We start from the raw sequence: 22,263 nt of genomic DNA, 5'->3' as shown, positions 1-22,263 counted from the left end.
ATTTTTTTACGATAATTTACCAAAAAGAAACCAAATTAGAGTTTAAAACATGAAATTTTATCCTGGACGAAAAAACCTCCAGCGTAATTCGATGAGGTAATTTAATGAATAATAATTAATAGGTAGTAAGTGTTGTGTATGTCTGTGAATGTGAGGTGGAATGGGCGTGGGTGGCCGGGGAAAGTGCCCCGGAGCCCCGTCGCACCACCTGAAGGAAGGAGAGATAGACAAAAAAAAAAAAGGAATTGGAAAAAGGAAAAACCGCAGACCGAAAAGGTACCGTAAAAGCCGTATGGCAAAAAACGGGAATGGCATTTAAAAAAAAAAAAAAATAAAAAAATTAATAGGTAGTTAATTATGAAAAATTGAATTGGCCATTTTGCACTTCAATTTATTACAAGCTGTGTCAATGTTTAAGATTGTTGGTTCGTCATCATAACAACAAACAATAATCAGGTTCGAAAAAGTTTGCCATGGAAGTTTAAGCACATTTTATCCAGATGCAAAGTTAGGGCTAACTTTATCCGATGTCAAAGTGACAAATGCATCGCGGCTTATGGGATTTTTTATACATGAAATTATCAAAGGAATTGTTCAAAATGTTTTTCTTCGATTATTTTGTAAATGTCGCACTGGAATGGAATTTGGTCAGGTTGAGCCGATAGGGACGCTATTCTGGCGGCCGCTCGACGTACTATTATTCCGGTGCGCTTTAAAATATTTTTTCACAACTTTTTCGACAGTTTAGGATATTGAATTGTAAACTATCCGATAGTTTAAAAAATCTTCCAACTTTATTCCAAAAATGGTTTGAATATTTTCATCAGAACAAAAGTTAACAGGGGGTATAAGTTTTACCATGCAATTCCCTATGGCAACAGTTAAAAAAAATGCACTGTATATCAATGCTTATCAGTACTTTTTTTATTGTGAAAATACGGAGTGATCAAGAAGGACTGTTTAAGTTGGTAACACTGGATCGTATTTTAAATCGTATAACAGGAGTAACTTCTCGCTGTTGGTGGCTTGTCGCTGTTAATGCTATACCTTTATCAGATATTATTTTGTCAAATAAACCAACAAAACATATCCAGTTGCAGTGTTATAAATAACCGAATTAAAAGTGTTTCTTAATTGTACTGCCAACTTAAACATTTTTTTGTGGTTCAGCTTATTATAAAATTTTTAAGAGTGCCGTGAAAAACAATCGGAATACAAAGTACGATAAAACATGTCATCTAAACGCCAGCTTAGAAATTTTCATCTGCTTTTTTAAACTTTTTTTACTTAAGAATAAAATAACATTGTCAGTCATGTAGGATAGCAGTCATTTGACTATTATATTATTATGTTCGAGTGTAAGAAAAATCGTAATTCGTCAAAAACAAAAAGTTAATAGAAAAAATAATAATAATAATTGTTATTATTCATGTTTTCTAAAAAAGTAATAATAAAACTGTTCAAGATTGCACCTGAAAATTTTCAAACTCACACTTGACATTTGTTGCTATTTGTATTCCAATTGATTTTCACGCCACACTTGAAAATTTCATAATAAGCTGAACCACAATTAAAAATTGTTTCAGCTATGGACCAAACGATAACATTTAATACATCATTAAATTCTGAAAAAAAAACTTTACCAGACTGAGCCTAAAAAACTACATGTGTCCATGCTACTACAATAACGCTAAAAAAAATTTTTTTATGGCTGCTTCGTAGCGCATGAAAAACCATATCTTTGGTTTTTTTTGTTCATTGAAATCGGATAATAAATAAAAAAGTTATGTGTTGAGGCGTTTTTTATCAAACAGCCTGTATACCGGGTGTATTATGAAAAATATTTGGTGCTATAACTTCCTTATTTTTTATCCGATTTTAATAAATGATACGTCAAACAAAATCGCTTTAGAAACACTATAGCCCGACATGCTATGATTTTTTTTGACATTGTTACGATTCCCTAATGGGCGAAGGGAGGATCCCTCGCGGGAAGTCCCCGAGCAGCAATCCATCGTGTCGGAGTGACCCGAGGAGATCCGAGGAGGGGATCGCGTGGGGAACTGCTGACTTGTAATTAGCGCGTCGAGGAGAATAAACCGATTAAAAACGTATCGACTTGTTTTTTGGGCGCCGGGCGTTAACAACATTATATTCTTTGACAGACCGCAGCTAACTTTGTTTTTTTTAAGTTGCATGGTATATTTTTTTATTTTTATTCTGATAGATGTTTATCTTCTGAATACACAAACATTAAAACCAAAAATCAAAAATTGGTTTTTAATAAAAAAAATAGAATTTACAAAAATCTGTTAGTGCAAATAATCTCGATCCCCGCGCCGCCCCTGGTGTATTGTCGTCCAAACAGTGTCCGGTTACACCGACCGAAACGATGACGCTGCGCATGTGCGGTCGGAGATCGATGACCGAAGTAGTCGTCCATAAATGTAACGCCGTACGCCATCTTGTCTTTTGTCACATATATCTTGTATCTGTTCTTTAATGTTATGTAGTGTAGTCTGTGAATAATTCAATATACTCCTGTTGCTCCCGGTGCACTGCGTTTTACTCGACACCGCTAACAAAATCAAGTAACCATAACTTTACTATAGTAAATGTTCGAAATTACCTCCATTCTCTCCAAGGCATATTCCACACCTTCCACAGACGCCCATTGCGGCGTTCAATAAAAAGTCTGGTGGTATTTGTTCACATACTGCTACGATTCGTCTTACTAAATTATCTCTGTTATCGGGCTGAGTCAAATAGACATTGTGTTGAATGTCCATAAATATAGTTCTCTTAGTCGCTTTGGAAAATTAGAATGCACTTTTATTACTGTTAAATGTGACTGCTTGATTAAAAAAAAAATACATTATTTTTTATTTTCTTCTTTTTGTTTCTATGCATGAGCATGGTTGTTTACATTTTCATATTCAAAATAAAAATCTCTATAAAACTGAGCAAAAAAAAGTTAATAGTGCAATTTGGAAAAAAAAAGTTGACTATCATCTGTCAAAAACAGAACTCAAGAACAAATATTGGAACAATTCAAATTGTAGCCCATTTAAATCGATTTTATCCAATTTTGCCTTATAAAGTCATGTTTAAATACTTAGATACAGGGGATAAAAGCACTTCTTTAATGAATAATCGAATAAAATTTTAATTGCTCTAGCGGTTTAAAATTTTTATTTCGCTAGCAGTTTAAAAATGTCAAGTAAATGTCAAAGAAAATAAATAAACATGTATTAATAGTATATTATATATTGAGGGAGAGAAATGCATGATTTTTCCTAAGGTGCAGTTTGTAGCCAGAGGGCGAAGCCCGAGGGCTACAAAGCACCGAGGGAAAAATGAGCATTCTCTCCAGAAGTATATATACTATTTTTTTCACGGTAGGGAGTAGAAACAGCACAAAAATCTCAAATTTTAAGAATAAAAAAATGATGACAAATGAGTTGTCATCTTTCGATGAATTTAATGGAATTAGTAGTTGCCTTGACAACACAATTAGATTTTTGTCACAACAGTCAAAAAAAATGAAAACTCCCATTAGATTTTTGTCACAACCGTCAAAAAAATGAAATTTGCAAATATTTGCTCCCTAGGGAGAAAATGCTCTACTTCTGTCACGATGTTGACATCCGAAAAGTTGATTTCTACTCCCGATCGTGAAAAAACAATAATTATACATACATTACAATTGCGGCCACGGAATTTTGGCCGTCACTTGTCATTCCATTGACATGAGATCTAAAGCGGCCCTTACGTATTCGTAATCTCACTTTCTGCTATTTCCAGACTTGTCATTTTGACGCTGACTGACTTGCATGAAAACGCGCTTCCTCATTGCCTGCAACAAGTCAAGCACACACATACGTATTATACATGTACATATATGCAGGAATAACGCAAAGAGATTCATTCACCCTCGGATTCGAGACAAGACTTTCTTGGATCTATTCCTCAGACGACGACGTGAGGTTCTGACGGAGCCCAGGAAATTACTGATATTCACTGCTGCAGTAGCAGTAGTAAAAGGACTGTTTCGTATCACAGTTAAAAGTTGTTCGTCTTGATTACGCGTAGAAATTCGACGTCCCCCGGAACCTGGACGTCGTTCCACTGTTTGATCTTGCCTCCATTTTTTAATAATTGCACTTATGGTGCTTCTTCCTATACCCAAACGTTCCGAAATTTTAGAATGTGATAGACCATCTTGGAACAGGGATATTATCTACACTTTATTAAAATAGGGTATTGGTGCCATGTTCGCAACTATTTGAATGAAGTATGACAGTGACAAATTTTTGGATGTCAATTCAAAAAGTCAATCATAATGACAATAAAGCATGGACTACATCCATTTTTTTTGAATTGACATGAAAGTGACGGCCAAAATTCCGTGGCCGCGATAGTACAGGTATTGGGAAGCCATTGTTCATAATTGTATCATCCATTTTTTAGATTTTCACCTTCTATACGTGTATACGCCGTAAAGACCTTTTATTAGGAGTAATATTGGATAAAATAATTCACTGTCACACCGATTTTTTTTTCTCGTGTCAATAAAGCCATGGCAACAAAAAATCACACTCAGCGACTCGACAATCATAGGTGATTAGTGACACAAGCTTCGGATTTGATTTAAAAAAAAATACACTCAAATTGGAGAGGTTTATTAGTGAAAAATTGGATAAACAGTTGTATTATACTCGCGGGCTAAATGAATGTTTAACTTGCGATGTTAACGCGCTTGCGGCTTCGCCGCTCGCGCTGTTAAACGCATCGCTCGTTAAACATTCATTTAGCCCGCTCGTATAATAAATAACTATTGTTTGACGCATCATTTATCAAAATCGTATAAAAAATAAGGAAGTTATAGCACCAAAGATTTTTCATAATACATCCGGTATCACTGTTAATGATAAAAAAAATGGAAAAAATCCCAATTAAAGAAATATTTTAAAATTAAGCCTCCAACTTAAAAAAAGCAGATGATTATACAGGGTGGTCCCGATATAACCTGCCAAAAAAATTCTGGGTCATTAGAAGGATCTAACAAGTCCAAAAAACCCCTTTTCATTAGGTCCAAAATAATGCGGATAAATTAACCCCTATCCACACGCATTCGACGCTGCTGACCACAATAGTATATTTCAAACCAAGATAAGAAAGTGGTTTCTTGCAGACCGCAGGCAAAGATTATAAACCGAGTCGTAGACGAGGTTTGTAAGTGCCTAAGGTCTGCAAGGACACTTTCTTAACAAGGTTTGAATACAATTTTTTTCCCTACCGGCACAACTTTGTTGAAAAAAGTCAAAAAAGATGGTTATATTCGTGATTAAAACGAAAATTTTGAGAATTGAATAGTAGGCTGTGTTATTTGTTTAATTAACTTGTCATCGCATTTGAAGATTTGAGGTTTGTTCGAAAATTTGATATAAACAGGGTAAAGTAATCTATCTACCTAGCTTATCTGTTTATTTTCCAGATTATATGATTGATCTACCAACTTGCTTTATTGAATTGGCTTTCATTTATCAATAACTTATTTCACTTTTGACACTTTTGACATTTGTATTTTGGTACAGTTTTACCATAAACATTTCATGATTCACTTTCTTACCTTAGCGAGAAAGTTGAATTTTCTCACCTCAAATGAGGTATCCACAGCCTACATTTCTAACCGGTAGGGAGAAAAAATATGTACCTACTCAGGAATTAATTGTTGGTGTTTGTAAGGATGACAGTATCTAAGCAACATAGGTACCTGAATCGTTTATGATAAATCTGACAAACTAAATCAAATTAATGACATTTATTGAAAACGCTGTACACTGTGTGCGTTAATTCACCAGCTTATTTAGGTACAAAAGCTGATTTTGTTGACTGAGATGAATGAGTAAGTAATAAATAAAGTGGTGTTCCTCAACGTGTAAATAAATGTAGAGGTAGTGTGTGCAAAATTGTGGAAGAACTTTATAATAAGAGTATCGTCTTAATTGTGGTTAAATAGCCAAAATAATGTATTGAATAAATTTATTTACACTTTACATATTCGTACTTTCAACTCTAACTGAGAATATCTACTAACTAATGAAAGGTAAACTAGACTAACAAAATTATTTTATAATAAATGTTCTGTGTACCTTCCGTTGGTACCAATTTTCATAAACAGAATTCAGCATTTCTGGGTTTTTACGAATCTGGTTCGCGGCGCCTGTTACGCGTTTCTGGAGTTGGCCCTTTTGTATTTATTTCAACTTCGTATACCAAATCTTTCGTGTGGCCCCAAAAATTAAAATCCAGAGGGGTTAAATAGAGGATCGGGGACGCCATCGTATTGGAATCAGTCAGAACCAACCTCACATAAATGACGGAAGGACTCCTTCAGGATAACGCTCGCCATATGGTCGCCTTGCCGGTCTTGAATTACCACGTGTTTCGCCATAGAGTAAATGCAAATCGGCGTATTCTTGTTTTGTGAATTTCATAACTTTTTGAAGGATTCGCAAATTTAAAATTAAACTTGACAAATGTCATAGGTGTTACAGGTACCGTTGCTAAAGAAATTGCAGCCAAGTAACCAGAATTACCTTTTTAAAACCGATTAACTCATTAGCGTACAGCAAATTTTGACCAAATTTTCAATTATTTTTATCTCGAAAACGAAAATACTTTTATTAGAAACATTTTTTGTGTATGAGTTCTACTCATCGTCACCTATTACCGGATTTCTTGTGGCAGGTTATATCGGGACCACCCTGTATTTCAAATTTTTATGGTTTAATAAAAACATTGCAAAATTTAAAGAAAAATTAAAAATATTTAGAAATTAAAAATTACTTTGGTATCTTCAGTACTACGCTCTAGATTAAGCGATCTAAATTAATAAAAAATAAACAAACCAAAAAAGAAAAAAATATATTAAAAAAATTATTCCATTTAAACCATAAAAATAAAAATTAATTATCCTAATACGAACAAACCGAAAGATTCCTCTAAATCCATAAAATTCTCTTCACCCACTATCTATGATATTAAAAATGGGAACAAATTAAATGCTCGATATTTTATTCCCAATGCATGTTACATTTTCCAGTTAATTTATTCAAATGCATGACAAGAAACTAAATATTCGATAAAAATAATAGACGCCCGATAAATGTAATGAATGCTCGATATAAAATTTACATGCTTGTTAAAATAATAAATATTCGATAAAAATAATAGACACTTGATAAATAAAATGATTGCTCCATACCAAATTCACATGCTTCCTAAATTAATAAATATTCGATATAAAAATATAGGCTCAATAAATGTAACGAATGCTCAGTACCAAATTCTAATGCTTCCTAAATTATTAAATATTCGGTAAAATATTATAAATGCTCGATAAATGTACATATAATGAATGTTCAGTAGAAGCTTGATGGTGAAAGAATACTTACCCTTCAATAAAAATGATGATTTTATCCATAAAAAAGTTCAAAGCCCACAAAGAGTAGGTACTTACCTATACATTTTCACTGAAAATAAAAAATCAGTGAACACAAAATAAACACTAATTTAATAAAATATGTAATACAAAACAAAAAGTCTAACAATTCAAAAACAAAAACACATTTTCTGAAGAACTGTATTGAGGAATCTCACTGCCACTCATATCGATTTTAAAAACAGTACGGGTTAATAATAACACACCTATTCCCGCACTGCAGATCAGAACATGGAACATGCCCGCTTCGTTTTGTGAGGTTATGTAGGTACTGTTCGTCGATCGTCGGTAAGCAAACGCCCGTTTATTTGCATTACTGTAAAATGCAAAATTTCATTCAATAGTGAACGTAAATTATCGAGCATTTATATATTTTTTGGGTGCACATTTGATTAAAATACCGACCAGAACTTAACGTGCAAGTTGTATTTTTTATATTGTGATTTTATAAAAAATATAAGGCATTTTCTATTATTTCATACTGCATTTTTATTTTTTTATAGAACATTTAGTATTTTTTTAATCTGCAAACCGCTTTAAATTACTGGGCGTTAATTACGACCCATTAAAAATAACCTTACCACCAACTAAAGGAACACCAGAAACTCCCAAAGTTGCCTAAAGCTAAATTCCCAACACAGACTCATGCAGTTCTATTGTGTTTATAAAAATTTAAACGCGAAAAACACCATTATAATTATTTTATTCATTTAACAATGGTAATACAATGGCAATACAAATAAAAAAAAAGACGTCTGTGCCATCAACAGTCTATTCATCATGGCTGGTAACAGTTTCTGGACGTGAATCGCCAATAGTGTAAGTCAGACTAACTTTCCCTTCTTTAGTCATATGCAAACCCATAAGAATTTTCTTTGTGACATTTTTGTAGTTGTCGAAGCTTGATACATACTGTCGCGTTGTAATTTGAGAAAGAGCGGCCTCTGATGATTGGTCGGCAAATTTTAATTCCACAATCAAGCCAGCTTCATTCAAAATCATAAGCAAATCAAGAAGAGGAGGTCTTCCTTTAGATTTTGTTCGGGAGATGCTTAGTTCACTGCGAACTATATAATCTTTAACATTATATGCCAAAACAAAGAGAATACTATGAAATTCGTCCTCATTTTGGGGCATTATGGCTCCATCAAACAATTTAGAGACAGCCTTTGCATATTCTTTAAATACATTTTTGTCTTCTCTTGTTAGCACTGATTCTAATGCAACCAAATAGCCCTCAATATTTTCATCTAAAAGCTGGTGTTTCTTTGAAAACAATTCTACATCATAACATTTTTCCTGAAACAACGTCCTAATTTCTTGATTTGGAATCCGAATGGTGATTCTTTAATTATCAGTGCTAGTGCGTAAAACATTCAAGTATCCATTTTCGGTCAAAAATTGGAGGAAAAGATATGCATGTGACATATTTATAAATTTAAGTTCTTGATGAATCAAGTTGATTAACGCAATTATGTTTTCTTTCGAAAATTTTTGAATGGCCTTTATTTCGATCTCTTCTCCATCAATAAGATCTTCAATCAATTCACGAATCCAATAATGTCCAAACAGATGTTTTAGGTGAGTGATGCTGTCCGAGTCAACCCAGTAATTGTCAAAGCATGGTTTCTTCATTTCGTGACTTGTGCTCAAATATTTTAAAACTGAATAACAGCTATAAATGGCATAGTCCCCTTCATCATCCACTAATTTATAACCATTGTACCACTTTTTTACTTGGTCATTATTAAAAGTAGCAAATTCTTCTTTTTCAAGCAGACTCTTCACTTCTGTATCTGTAAATCCAAAATAAGGAGAAAATCTAGGTTTTCTCAAAAACTGATAATACTGGATGTTGTTCGCGTCGCCAGATAAAACTTGTTCTGTGACGGGGACACAGGCATTTATTAACCCTCTGTTGAGATGTTCGTTGTTTTTGAACGTAATGGACATGATGCGACCGATAACATAGATGGTTTCGTCCAGAACACCATTCTTTGAAGTTGATTGCTTGACGATGATGTTCATGATAGGAGAATCGAATTCATCAATTAATACATAAACGAGTTTGTTATGGTACACATGTAAACAGCGAGATAAGCGCTTCAATCCATTAATCACATCATTTCGACTTAAATTTTCAGAAGTTTTCCAATACTTCTCAAATTCTTCAATACAGCCCAGAACCTGCAATTTCGTATCTGACCAAGAATATTTTCCATCCATCTTTTTCACAAGATACTGATGTTCATTAAATGCACAGTAAATGAGATGCTTTAATGATTGAAGGAGTTCATCTTTAGTTTCACCAGTGATATTTTTAAAGTCCACGTATATGACAGGAGTCTCTTGGCAGTACTTATCAAAAAAAATCCTTTGCTCTTGCCATATTTTTAACTGATTGTCTTGGAAGAGTTTTTTGTTCCCTGTTAGGAATTCTTTCACCATGTCCATGTTTGTTGATTTCCCAAAGCGGCGAGGCGCCAAAGCTACTATCACTTCATCATCTGCTTCAAGAAACGCTTTAATAAATAGCGTCTTATCCACAAACGCAGCAATGTGTATGATTTTACTAAATGATTGTGTGGACAAATTACATATTTTCTTTGGTGATGTGCTCTGAAAAGATAAAAACATATATCACATAACCATGCAAGAACAGAAATGCTACATAAACAGGTATGAGACTACATTTATTAAACTTGCCTTTCTTTGTACCTCATTTGCACTTCCTCCTTCCATTCTTGCTCGTTTTTCTAGATGATAACTCATCGGCTAGAAACAATAAGAATAATGTAAAACAATCTGGAGACCTAAACATAATACAAAAAATGTACAGTTGGTTGCAGAAAAAACGGAAAATGAAACTTTTTATAGTGTGAACAAAATCTGATGACATTGACAGTTTTCAAAAAATTAATGTAATTTTTTTTTTTACCAAAATGCCTCATTTATCTGAAACAGACAGAGCTATCATCGCCGGCCATTTAGAAAATGATAGAAAAATTACGGATCTAGATGCAGAATTTGGAGTAGTAAAAAGTACAGTGACAAGAAATTCTAACCTTGCCGACCTGTCGACAGTTTTACATTAACAAAATTTTAAGGAAAAACGTCAACATAGTTTTTGACATTTTCCGTTTTTTTTTGCAACCAACTGTATTATTTTTTTAATAAGCACAAGGTCAGGGAAGTATGAAATAAAATCAACATTTATTAATGTCATGCCATTTTGGGCTTACATAAGTCCTAATATAAACTGTATAGTGTGGGTATAACAGCATAATACGTAATTTACATCAACACATGAACAAAAAAACGCCAAATAACAACAGACAAAAGCTTAACAATAAAAACACCTTTCCAGCATCCACAACCCCGGTGAAGCTTTTTTTATACAGTGAGCGGCAAAAGTATGGAATAAATTCATTAAAAATTGAACAAAATTTTTTTCAAAAAAATCTTGGGATAGGTCAATTTTAGTTTATAAAAATACATATTTTAGTACCAAAGAAAATTCCAAGCAGTCATTTGTTTTCGAGTTATGACGTCATCGATAGTTTTTTTAAATGTAAACCCCCTATTTTTTTTCTTAATTCTGATAGCCCCTTTAATTGTCTAAATGATAGTATAAAAATTTTGTTACCTTACATAAGGAAATTTTTGAGAAAAAAAATAATAAAGTTGGAAAAAATAAATTTTATAACGAACAAAAACAAGTCAAAAACTGTGTTAGCAAGTACTTAAAATTATGGAATTAAATGTTCGAATTGCCATCCTCCAGCTTGTTGACAATAAGCAAGTTTATGAAGAAATTCCCCCTGTTTTAGTTTAATCTAGTTTTATCCCCGCACCCAATCAAAATTAAAATTTCTATACGTTGTGTTTCTGTTAAATGAGTCATTTTCGAAAACGTTTTGTAACACAAATAACACATACGAATGAAATTGACAGTAACATTTGACTGTTTGATTTACCTACTTGATTTTTTGACTTGTTTTTGTTCGTTATAAAATTTATTTTTTCCAACTTTATGATTTTTTTTCTCAAAAATTTCCTTATGTAAGGTAACAAAATTTTTATACTGTCATTTAGACAATTAAAGGGGCTATCAGAATCAAGAAAAAAAATTGGGGGTTTCTATTTAAAAAAACTATCGATGACATCATAACTCAAAAACAAATGACTGCTTGGCATTTTGTTTGGTACTAAAATATGTATTTTTATAAACTAAAATTGACCTGTCCAAAGATTTTTTTGAAAAAAATTTTGTTTAATTTTTAAGGAATTTATTCCATACTTTTGCCGCTCACTGTATACTTGTATACATCAACGGTACTGAACATGGAATAATTAGAGTCCGCAATCTGGCTTGTGAATAGATTACCTATCAATAATACAAATTTAAAACAAGCTTTAGGAATTGATAATTCTCTTCATAATTGTTTTCACGTTTTTTTTTTTAATTTTTTTTCAACACAAGGAATTCCTTCCTCAGAGAAAATTGGCATAAAATCATAATTAAATTTAATATCATGACTTATATTACCTTTTGTTTTTACAAATAAAGTAAAAAACATGTTATTCATATCATTTACTCCCTCATTACAATTATGTTTTCTTCTTATATTGTTTTTGCTTTTTTTTAGTAAATCAGGCATAATTTCTCGATTTATTAAATTAGAATAATTATATTTAGTCCATGAAGTGATAAATTAGTCAAAATCGACAAAATGGATTAACTGCGAGTTTTGAAGATTTTTCCGATTGTGATTTCGTTTGTCAACATTTTAAAAATCATTAACTCTTTACCATACTAAACTAAACATAACAGAGTCGCCCAATCTTTGTAACATCAATGGCACATTATATTTAATGATTAATATTTTTTTTTGAATAAATTTAAAAATGACCAATACTAAAGAGAACAAAATTGTAGCAGAATATTATACACAATTTAAAAATAGTTACAAATCTTTTACTCAAGACTTATTTATTTGTATTTAATAAGAGAAAATTCACAATTAAGATCACGTGACGGCAATTTTAATTATACCATTATACTTTGTGCAGTAGCCCCTCTACCACCCACTGTTCCAAAACAAAGTTAATAAAAGAAAAGCACCAAACACAAACTAAACCAGAGAATCAGATCAATTAACAAACGTATTGGAATCATACACATACATCACCATATCACCATTAATATCTGGCAACAATGCAGAGCATTTCTACCGGGTGGGGCATCGTATACGCGCACGCCAGAAATCGCGACTTCTAATTAAATAAAATTGGCGAAATTTTATATACCTGACTAATTATTGATAAGGTATATTTGAGAATTTTTAAAAAAATTTTTGTTAATAAATAAGGCCGTAACAGTTTTATTAGTTTTCTGAAATTAACTGTTAATTTACCTATAAAGTTTTTACACTAAATGAATCTGTATCTGCTAGCCCATCAAACCTTGGTGGCACAATTACAAATTTTGACTTGGTTAGCTAAATAATTCGCTTTTTTATTTAAACGTAAACCAGACGGGTGATTTACGGCACAATGGTATAATTTCCCAACAAAGGTATAGCCGACCGTTTTAAACCTTTTTGCCATAAAATTGACAGTTTCCATTGTCACCTAAATTTACGACAGCACAAGTAGCAGGTCATAAATAAAAATGATTTTGAAAGTTGAAATGTAAAACTGCGTTTAATTCAAAATCTAATTGGTATTTTTTTCCGTAGATTTTGTAAATAATTATAGGAAGTGAATCTGGGTAGGTTAGTATAAAAATCAGAATTTGACTTTTTGGTTGAAATTTACATTTTATTTTTTTTTGGCTTTGTTTGTAAGTGAAAAATTATGAAATGTACGTTACCAGTAGCCAGGTAAGTCTGAAAAATTTCAACAATTTTATTTAATTAGAAGTCGCGATTTCTCGCGTGCGCGTATACGATGCCCCACCCGGTACATCAACGGGGCTGCGCGTGGGAGATGCGCAGTTTGGGCGACGTAAACTACAAGATTACCCGATTTTAATAATTGTAACCAAGGTTTTAAGCTCTCTTTAATTTTAAACTACGACGGTGAGATTGGCCATTACAGTCCTTTTTTTTTCATAAACAATTGTCAGTGTCAAAATCAGAAAAAAATTTCGTTGTATGGCGTTAACAAGCGTTTATTGAAGAATTTTGGCTCAACGCCTACCGCGATGCCACTTATTCTGAATTATACTAGACTTTAATTTTCGACACAACCTTTGAAAATTAACGGGTAATTGTTCACTTTAACTACTTCTGGAATCTTCGCGTTTTTTCTGGCTAGACAGCCTCAGGACGTCCTCCTACATCGTTTCCCACCAGTCAAACCTTGTGCAAATGAAAATTTTCCTTCCCCTTTAATTATACTAAGACTTGGCGCGACGTTGAAACACAACAAGAGAGAAAAAAAAAAGGCATTTGCACAAGGTTTGAATGGTGGGACGCGATCTAGGACGACGCCCTGAGGCTGTCTAGCCAGAAAAAACGCGAAAATTCCAGAAGTAGTTAAAGTGAACAATTACCAGAATTTTATGAAGGTGCTCACCTCAAATTGGGGTACGCGGTACGTAATGTAGATCTAATTTCTTAATTTTCCATTTTAAAGCGATACGAACTACTTTTATACCCGATTTTGACACTGACAATTGTTTAGGTATAATAGGTATATTATAATTCAGAATAAGTGGCATCGCGGTAGGCCTTGGAAATTCAAATTTACGTTGGCAGCAAGACCCTTGCTAATAATACCCTAGTTTCGATGCTGTTGGTAACCTTCGTTTTTAATTTGGCCTTGATATTATCATTGGAATCGTTTTGTGTTTATTTTCTTGTTATAAGTATTTGGAATTTCCTTCTTTCATTTATGAAAAATGTATTATTTGTCTGGAGGTTATCTCTGCTGTGGGTGAAAACCATGTCAAAATTATGTAATGCATAACCTCAGAATAAAGTAATGACGGTTTCACATGTTTACTAAATTCTTTGACATAATATAAAGCTCACTTTAGAGACTCAACGCCTACCGCGATGCCACTTATTCTGAATTATACTAGACTTTAATTTTCGACACAACCTTTGAAAATGAACGGAAAGCAGACAAATTATATTTTACTTATAACATTTAATAAATATCAAGACATTTACTTACCCGTTAAAAACAATTTGATGTACCAAACAGCAAACACTATTAAAACATTAATAAATAACAACACACGCCACAGGCCGCTGCACAGAACGGCCCACACAGGGGATATTCACTCTTTAAAAAATATCGGGAGTAGGGATAATAGTTGAGAGTAATGCCGCTGAAGCGCTGGCAAGCAATAATAAATAAGGTTCTCGATTATAAAAGGTAACGACAACGGTTGCGCCAATATTTCCATCTCACTTAATTTGGCGTCTATGCAAGTTAATCTGTTCGACACGATACAAACATCCCGTGACACGATACAAACATCCCTCAAAATTGTGTATAACACTGTCTTTGTCACACTCACGGCATTTGTCGATATGTCCTCTCTTTTAATTTGGCGTCTCAAAAACGAACAATGAGTTGTCGCTACCTTATTTATCATCGAGAACCTTAATAATAAAGAGATGTAACATATTGCTGTCTCGTTACTCTCAATCGTTCAAAAGTTTTGTTGTTTGCGCATGTGTATTGTGATTGTGTAGCCATGGTATGGTAGCCAACGAACAGCCAGCGAAATTAACGAAAGCACGTCGAGTAATAGCTTTAATGCCGTTTCTCTTGTTACAGGTAAGATTGTTTTATATTGTAAATAAATTTGGTGATGGGTAGATTAAGAAAAATTGTTAGGTATCAATAAAAAACTCTTGTCACAGGAGAAACACAATATAGTTTTTATTCGCACTTCACGAAGACCCAGAAAACATTATATGTATATTGAAAATAATTACATACAATCGATCATTGATAAATGTAGGATTTGCGGAACTGAAGGGGAAACCATTGAACATATCATTTCTTCTTGCACCGTTTTGGCTCAAAGCGAATATAAAAAACGTCATGATATATTCGCAAAAATTATACACATGAATTTAGCAGTTAAATTCAATTTATTAAAGGATACACAACCACATTACATTTATAAACCAGAAAGTTGTTTAGAAAATGACAATTACAAATTATATTTTGATCGGACAGTTTTAACTGACATTCACATTCAGCATAACAGACCAGACATTATTATTTTAAATAAACAACAAAAGCAAGCATATCTTTTAGATATAGCTGTTCCAAATTCACACAATATAACACAGACATATAATACAAAAATTAATAAATATTTAGAACTCTCCGTTGCTATGAGAAATCTTTGGTGTTTAGAAAAAATTTCGATTTTACCATTTATAATTTCAGCAACAGGAATAGTACCCCAATCTCTTTTTAAAAATTTAAAAATTTTGGACTTAGAGAACACATTGGTGGTTGAAATTCAAAAAGGTATATTATTATACTCATGTCACATCGTGAGGAAATTCCTTAACATTGACACAGAACATAAAACACAAAAAAGTCAAAATGCGGAGGCGAGACGCCGGTAATTATGTTGATAAGCACTGCACTATTACTTGATAGTATTATCCGTAATAGTGTATGTACTCCGGCAAAATTGCCGTGCCGCCGGGTGGAGGTGGGTTAGAGCATAACTAAACGTTATTCACGTGGAGTTGAACATTTCATGGTCAATAACTATTACTTAAATTTCGAATTTTCTCCAACAGTCGAAAGAGTAGTATCAAGTCCGGTTCACATTTTTCCGTCAAACTGACAAAAAAACACGGTTTCCCCATCAACCCATAAAGATTTATGTTAAAAATTTTGCAACAGATGGGGCTAGTTACCAAGCGATTTTTTTAGGTTGTTTTTGTTGTTTTGTTGGCCTTGCATGCTATTTGCTGTTGAAACAGAAAACACGGTTTAGTCGCGTTTAAGATATAATGATCTTAAAAATATTGCCCTTTGTATCGAACGACACCAAAAATCAAAATACAACAAATATTATGTACAGTCGCGAGCAATAAATTTTGGTCGCCAAGGTCATTCTTTGACGCAATTGAAAATGCTCAATTGTAAAACAGTCGTAAAACTCGTAAATGTCATAACCTATCATCATGTTGTATGACATTAATTGTCATTTTGTTCTCATTTTTTTGACATGGGCATAATCAGGCAGGGAAATTTTTTAAATTTGTGATAATCTAACCAAATTTTGAAATGACATTGACGACCAAAATTTATTGCTCGCGACAGTAGGTTCATATCTTCTACAAAAAAGAAGATTGAATATTTTTACCTGATATTTTTACTTAACAACGTACTGGTAAGCATTTTGGGGCACCCGGTATAGTGTATTTAAAAAAATTATTATTATGGTGTATTTATTATTACTATGTTTGTTCAAGTTTGCCACCTCAACAATAAAACCCACGAGCCGCCACTGCTCAAAAGTCAAAATGCGTTATTCGTTATTAAATTTAAGCGCTGGTCGAGCGTATTACGTGCGTGTTTATCTTTAAGAAATAAATTTAGATACAATAATTGTTATGTACACCATAATTAAGTTTCATTTTTTTAATCAATAAGAAAATTATCATAGACAATACAATATGTACGGGTTATTATAAATGTTTGTAGTCAACGAGCCCATGAAAACAAATGATTTTTTTTTCTTTTGCCGTTCCATAGTTCAATACGAAAATGATACGAAGTAGATTATTATTCTTGACATTAGGAGGTTATGTTTACCTTCAAAAAATTCTTTGAATTATTAACCACAACAGTGAAGATTCGTTTAAAGAGATTGTTCCAACGTTTTAATACCGTGAGTAACAGTGACTAAAATCCATCAAGACGGGATTTGTTATCAAAGTGAACTTTAAAGTTCATATGGTTCAATCCATCTCATACGATTTAATTTTCTCTATTTCAGTTTTGTAAACTTATCCACTGATGTTCAACCACAGGTGTGTAGAACTGAATTGTTGCTGCTAAATTATTGAATGGGTACTGAATCATTTTTGTTTTAAAAGTTTCGAGGAAACAATGTTAGGTACCACAAGATTCCAAAACTGTTGATGGAAAATGAGACAATTAAATCATTGTAAATAGACATTTTATTTATGTGTTATATGGCAACAAATTAAAGCTATTTAACTGTCCAGCAAGGTTTTATTGTTGTTGATGTGCATTAAATGATTTCCAATGTTATAATGTGCAGGGGCAGGATACACAAGATGGGCGTGGAATAGTCATTAACGAAATCAGCAACAAATATGGAAGAGGAGGTATACTTATTAGTTCTAACGTCTCCCTGACTACAATCAGGTTATGAACTTACAGCAGGACCATGCCTTGTTTGAAAAGAATGACAAATCCAAAGTTCTGTTATCATTCATGTGGTTTAAAAACCAGCTGCAATATGCAACACAACGTGGATAATCTGCTGGTTTCAGTTCTTGAAACAATGACATTTTATAAGGGTGCAAATTTAATCTTTTCTTCACAATTTTCTGACATGTGCTCAGTGCTACACCTGACTGTGCAATGATGTTCTGGAATTTTGTTCCATTCTCTCTCTCAAAACTTCATCAACTTGAAGGCTTCTCGATGACTTTTCCTTTAACACATCTCTAGTTTTGTCTATTCACAATCCATAGAATGTGGGTCATTAAAGATTGTTCCTCTATCTCTAAATTAGGAAACTTTGCAAGATATTGATCCTTACATGATTGCATTCTGTTTTCATCTCGTACACCATTTTAATAAAATGAAATAATAATGAAAGTAGCCTGTTCCACGGTGTACCCCATTGCAATCCTAAAAAAATGTGTTTAGGAGAAACTGATAATTAGAAGAGAATTTGGAAGAGAACAGTTAACCTGAAAATAAATTTACTTGAAACTTACAGAATTTTACTAACCTAACCTTGATCACTGTTGTATACTCATCGTCGTCTGCTATGGTCGTCTGTGGTCTTAACACTCTTAACATTTACTAAAGACTTATTTTGATTCCAAGGAATAAAATGCGGTAATCAGTGATTTGACATTGACAGTGACTTTTACAGTTTCAGTTGGTCAGAAGCTCACTCATGCCAATATTCCACTAGATACAGTGCAGAATCGAAACAAGGCGGCACAAATTCATGGCCTACTTGGACTACAAACATTTATAATAACCCTGTATATTCAATCCGAAAACGACTGTATAAAATCCATTATAGGCTTGTTGGTAAGATATTCGCGTTGAATCCAAGTCGTCTCGGGTTCGAATTACTGCGAGAATCGCCCTCAAATGTCACATGATTTATATTGACAAATCACAACTCCGAATTATTTGAACAGCAACCAATCACAATTTAATTAAGCGGAAATTTTCCCTAGGGAAAATTTCCGTTATAATTTACCTAGGGAAAAGTTTTTTCGGGCGATTCTTTTCCGAATATACCTCGGGACAGATATATATCGCCAGAAATTTTTTCTTGCAGTCCAACACTCGTGTTTGTCGCTCAAAATTACCCTCGGGCTGACGCCCTCATGTAATTTTCTTGCGACAAACACTCGTCTGTCAGGACTGCTCGAAAAAATTTCCGGCAATATATCTGTCCCTTGGTATATTATATATGAGAATGGCCCTCAAATGTCACATGATTTATATTGACAAATCACAACTCCGAATTGTTTGAATAGCAACCAATCACAATTTAATTAAGCGGAAATTTTCCCTAGGGAAAATTATCGATATAATTTCCCTTGGGGAAAAGTTTTTTCGGGCGATTCTCTTCCGAATATACCTCGGGACAGATATACACGGGTCCCAGAACTCGCGCCCCAGAGAAAAAAGGGGAAATCTTCATAAAAGAACAAATAAATAATCCCAATGAAATTTTTTTCTATCTTGAACGGTATTCGAGAAAAGAACAGTTTAATTCGACCAATCAAAGCATTTTAGGCCATCCAGGTCTATTTCCCGTAATTGTTGCTAGGTTGCATATTTTATTACGTTTTCAATAAACTGACCGGCTATGAAACTTTTGAGAAACGTCAGTGTCAAAATTTCATTCAAATCACTTCAAATCGCTTTAGTACCGCCGTCGTGGTCAACCGTGCTCTTTTATCATGTATTCTGCAGCGGATTATGTAGAAATGTTGATAATTTACGGAGAATGTGGAAATGAAGTAAATCCACATGCTCTATTTTCAAGAGCATTTCAGCAACGATTTTATATAAATTTGTGGGTTGGTCTATTAGGGAATCGTGTGGTATGTCTTCAATAGAAATTAGTTTACATGTCAGCTAACTTCTCTCTTTAGGTAGGATCTTTTGAATTTGCTGCACGGTAAGCGCCAGACATTCACCCAGAATTTTCAATGGAGAATTTTTGAACGCAAAACTTCCCAATTTGCTTGAAGACATTCCACTTCTTTTTTGTGCTACCGGCTAGTTTCAACACGACAGCGCACTACCACACTTCAGTAGACAAGTTCGAGAAATTTTGGATCAACAGTATCCTCATCGATTGATAAGAAGTTGTGGTGGTCCACGACACTGGCCTGTGCGGTCCTATTGCCTTACTGCTACAGGAGAACAATTCAAAAGTTGCGTTCAGGAAGCTTTTGCCACAATTACTTCTAAAATGGTTACGAATTCTAAACTGAGTCTCTTGCAACTGGCATGGTTATGCCTGCAAATGAATGGTGGCCACTTTGAGCACTTCCTCTTATTGTATTTATTTTTCGGTTCATAATCCCTTTTGGCTTGTGTTATATCTTTTCTTCCTGTTTTGTACGATAAGCTCACGTGCATTAAAATAAACAAGGTTGTTTTCAGAACCGCCAGTTGTTTTATTTAAAAAAATAAAAACACAGATTCATGTGATCGATGGCGAATGTGACATCTTGAATGACATTTGCCTTAACCTAACATGTTGATGTTGACACTTTAGCGGACATGTCATTCTGACATTATTTAATTGTGACAATTTATAAACTTAGCAACCGATTTTATTCACATTAACACCTCAGAGTTCCCTTTCTGGAATTGGTGGATCTTAGATGTATCACAACTCTCTTATGCAAGCCATTAATTGTTCTTCGTTTGCATTTTTAGAATCGAGATTGTTGTCGGCATTTGTCTGTTTTCTCTGGGGCGCGAGTTCTGGGACACCCTGTATATCGCTAGAAATTTTTTCTTGCAGTCCAACACTCGTGTGTCAGGACTGCTCGAAAAAATTTCCGGCAATATATCTGTCCCTTGGTATATTACGAGGGCAATTTTTTATGTAATCTACCTAGCAATGAATATGAAAAGTTAAAATAAAAACGGTCATTCTGTTAAATAGCTGTGACAAAAATTGTAAATTAAATGGAAAGTACTGTATTCAAGAATTTAAATATATTCATTCAATGAAGAATATCCAAAATTCCGAAAAAAGTTTTCAAAGTCTTATTCAACAAGTTAATAAATTAAAAATTATTATTTTTGTTCTTATATGTATTATGGTAATTGTTATTATTGTTTTCTTAATTTATTACTTCAACACTAATAAAAAATAGCGATTTATTCAACAATGTCCAGAAACTAATACGTGCCTGTGAGCTTTTGTTTAATTTTTGAGCTCTGGGGTTGGATTAAAAAGCAACACTGAAGGAGCAACGTCTTTAATCAGAGTTAACGGAATAATAATACTGTTACGATTCCCTAATGGGCGAAGGGAGGATCCCTCGCGGGAAGTCCCCGAGCAGCGCTCCATCGTGTCGGAGTGACCCGAGGAGATCCGAGGACTGCCGACGAGGGGAGCGCGTGGGGAAAAACTCCTGATTTGTAATTAACGCGTCAAGAAGAATAAACCGATTAAAAACGTATCGACTTGTTTTTGGGCGCCGGGCGTTAACAAATCTTCAGAAGTGGGATTACCCGTTCTACCTGTGTTTGAGTGTGTGACTGTGTGTACCGGATAATTCTGATTGGAAAAAAAAGTTAAAGGACAAAATAAAAACTTAAAAGAGGCAAGATGAGTGCAGAAGAGGAGGTCCTGGATCGCGACCCAAACAGCCTATACGAAGACCTCTTGGAACGCCACATAGAGAAGAGAGTGTCCGCGGTGTTGGCTAAGAAATATGCTCGTCACCGGGAGGAACCAGAACGCATGGACCTTGGCGTCGAGGATCGGGTTACGCCGTCCACCTCGAGCGGCGCCAGAGGGGACATTTTGCCCGCCTTCGATCCGGACGATCAGGGAAATGTTGTGGACGCCTGGCTAAAGAAAATAGACCAACTTGGTGAGATCCACAACTGGGCGGAATATGATAAAATTTGCTTCATGCAGCAAAAACTACGAGGTGCCGCTCGCGAGTGGTTTGGGCGCTTAGAAAGCTATGACAAAACGTGGACCGAGTGGAAGGTCGCGCTAAGACGAGCTTTTCCCCGTTGTGTGGATCCAGCAACATTGTTGGAAGAAATGGTCAAAAGGAAGAAACGACCCGACGAGAGTATGACCCATTATTACCACGCAAAGCTTGCACTGATCCAACAATGTCGCTTGGACGATGAAACGACGATTTCTTGCGTTATCAAAGGACTACCGCTGGAACTACAGGCCAACGCGAGAGCGTATAAGTGCGACTCCGTCGACGAATTGTATGCTGGCTTCATAGCTCCAATGGACAATTACGATTCGTATACATGCCCGC

At 34.1% G+C, this 22,263-nt stretch overlaps 1 protein-coding gene and 1 long non-coding RNA gene across 9 annotated transcripts in view; one reads left to right on the top strand and one right to left on the bottom strand.

Moving 5' to 3' along the window:
• LOC138128425 (uncharacterized protein in vnfD 5'region-like) overlaps positions 1 to 22,263 on the bottom strand; it is a 187,508-nt gene that overhangs the window by 14,645 nt on the left and 150,600 nt on the right. For 3 of the 8 annotated variants that reach the window (XM_069044654.1, XM_069044650.1, XM_069044651.1), the window contains 2 exons: positions 10,214 to 10,282; positions 8,194 to 10,126 (listed from right to left, as the gene is read on the bottom strand). The exons of 3 other annotated variants lie outside the window; for them this stretch is intronic. In XM_069044654.1, coding sequence (XP_068900755.1) covers positions 8,855 to 10,126; positions 10,214 to 10,279 — 1,338 coding nt within the window. In that variant the 5' untranslated portion in view covers positions 10,280 to 10,282 and the 3' untranslated portion in view covers positions 8,194 to 8,854. Of the gene's footprint in view, positions 1 to 8,193; positions 10,127 to 10,213; positions 10,283 to 14,089; positions 14,546 to 14,692; positions 14,831 to 22,263 lie in introns of those variants that run through there. 2 more of the 8 variants (XM_069044652.1, XM_069044653.1) reach the window with 2 other exon arrangements.
• Positions 16,221 to 17,730, top strand: LOC138128470 (uncharacterized). Its single transcript, XR_011158689.1, has 2 exons — positions 16,221 to 17,393; positions 17,502 to 17,730. It is a non-coding gene; the product is annotated as an uncharacterized lncRNA (long non-coding RNA).

This window comes from Tenebrio molitor, chromosome 4, assembly GCF_963966145.1.
Source record: "Tenebrio molitor chromosome 4, icTenMoli1.1, whole genome shotgun sequence".
Classification (NCBI taxonomy): domain Eukaryota; kingdom Metazoa; phylum Arthropoda; class Insecta; order Coleoptera; family Tenebrionidae; genus Tenebrio; species Tenebrio molitor.
Note: the sequence above shows the minus strand (reverse complement) of the source record. Positions and strands in the feature narration are given on the sequence as shown.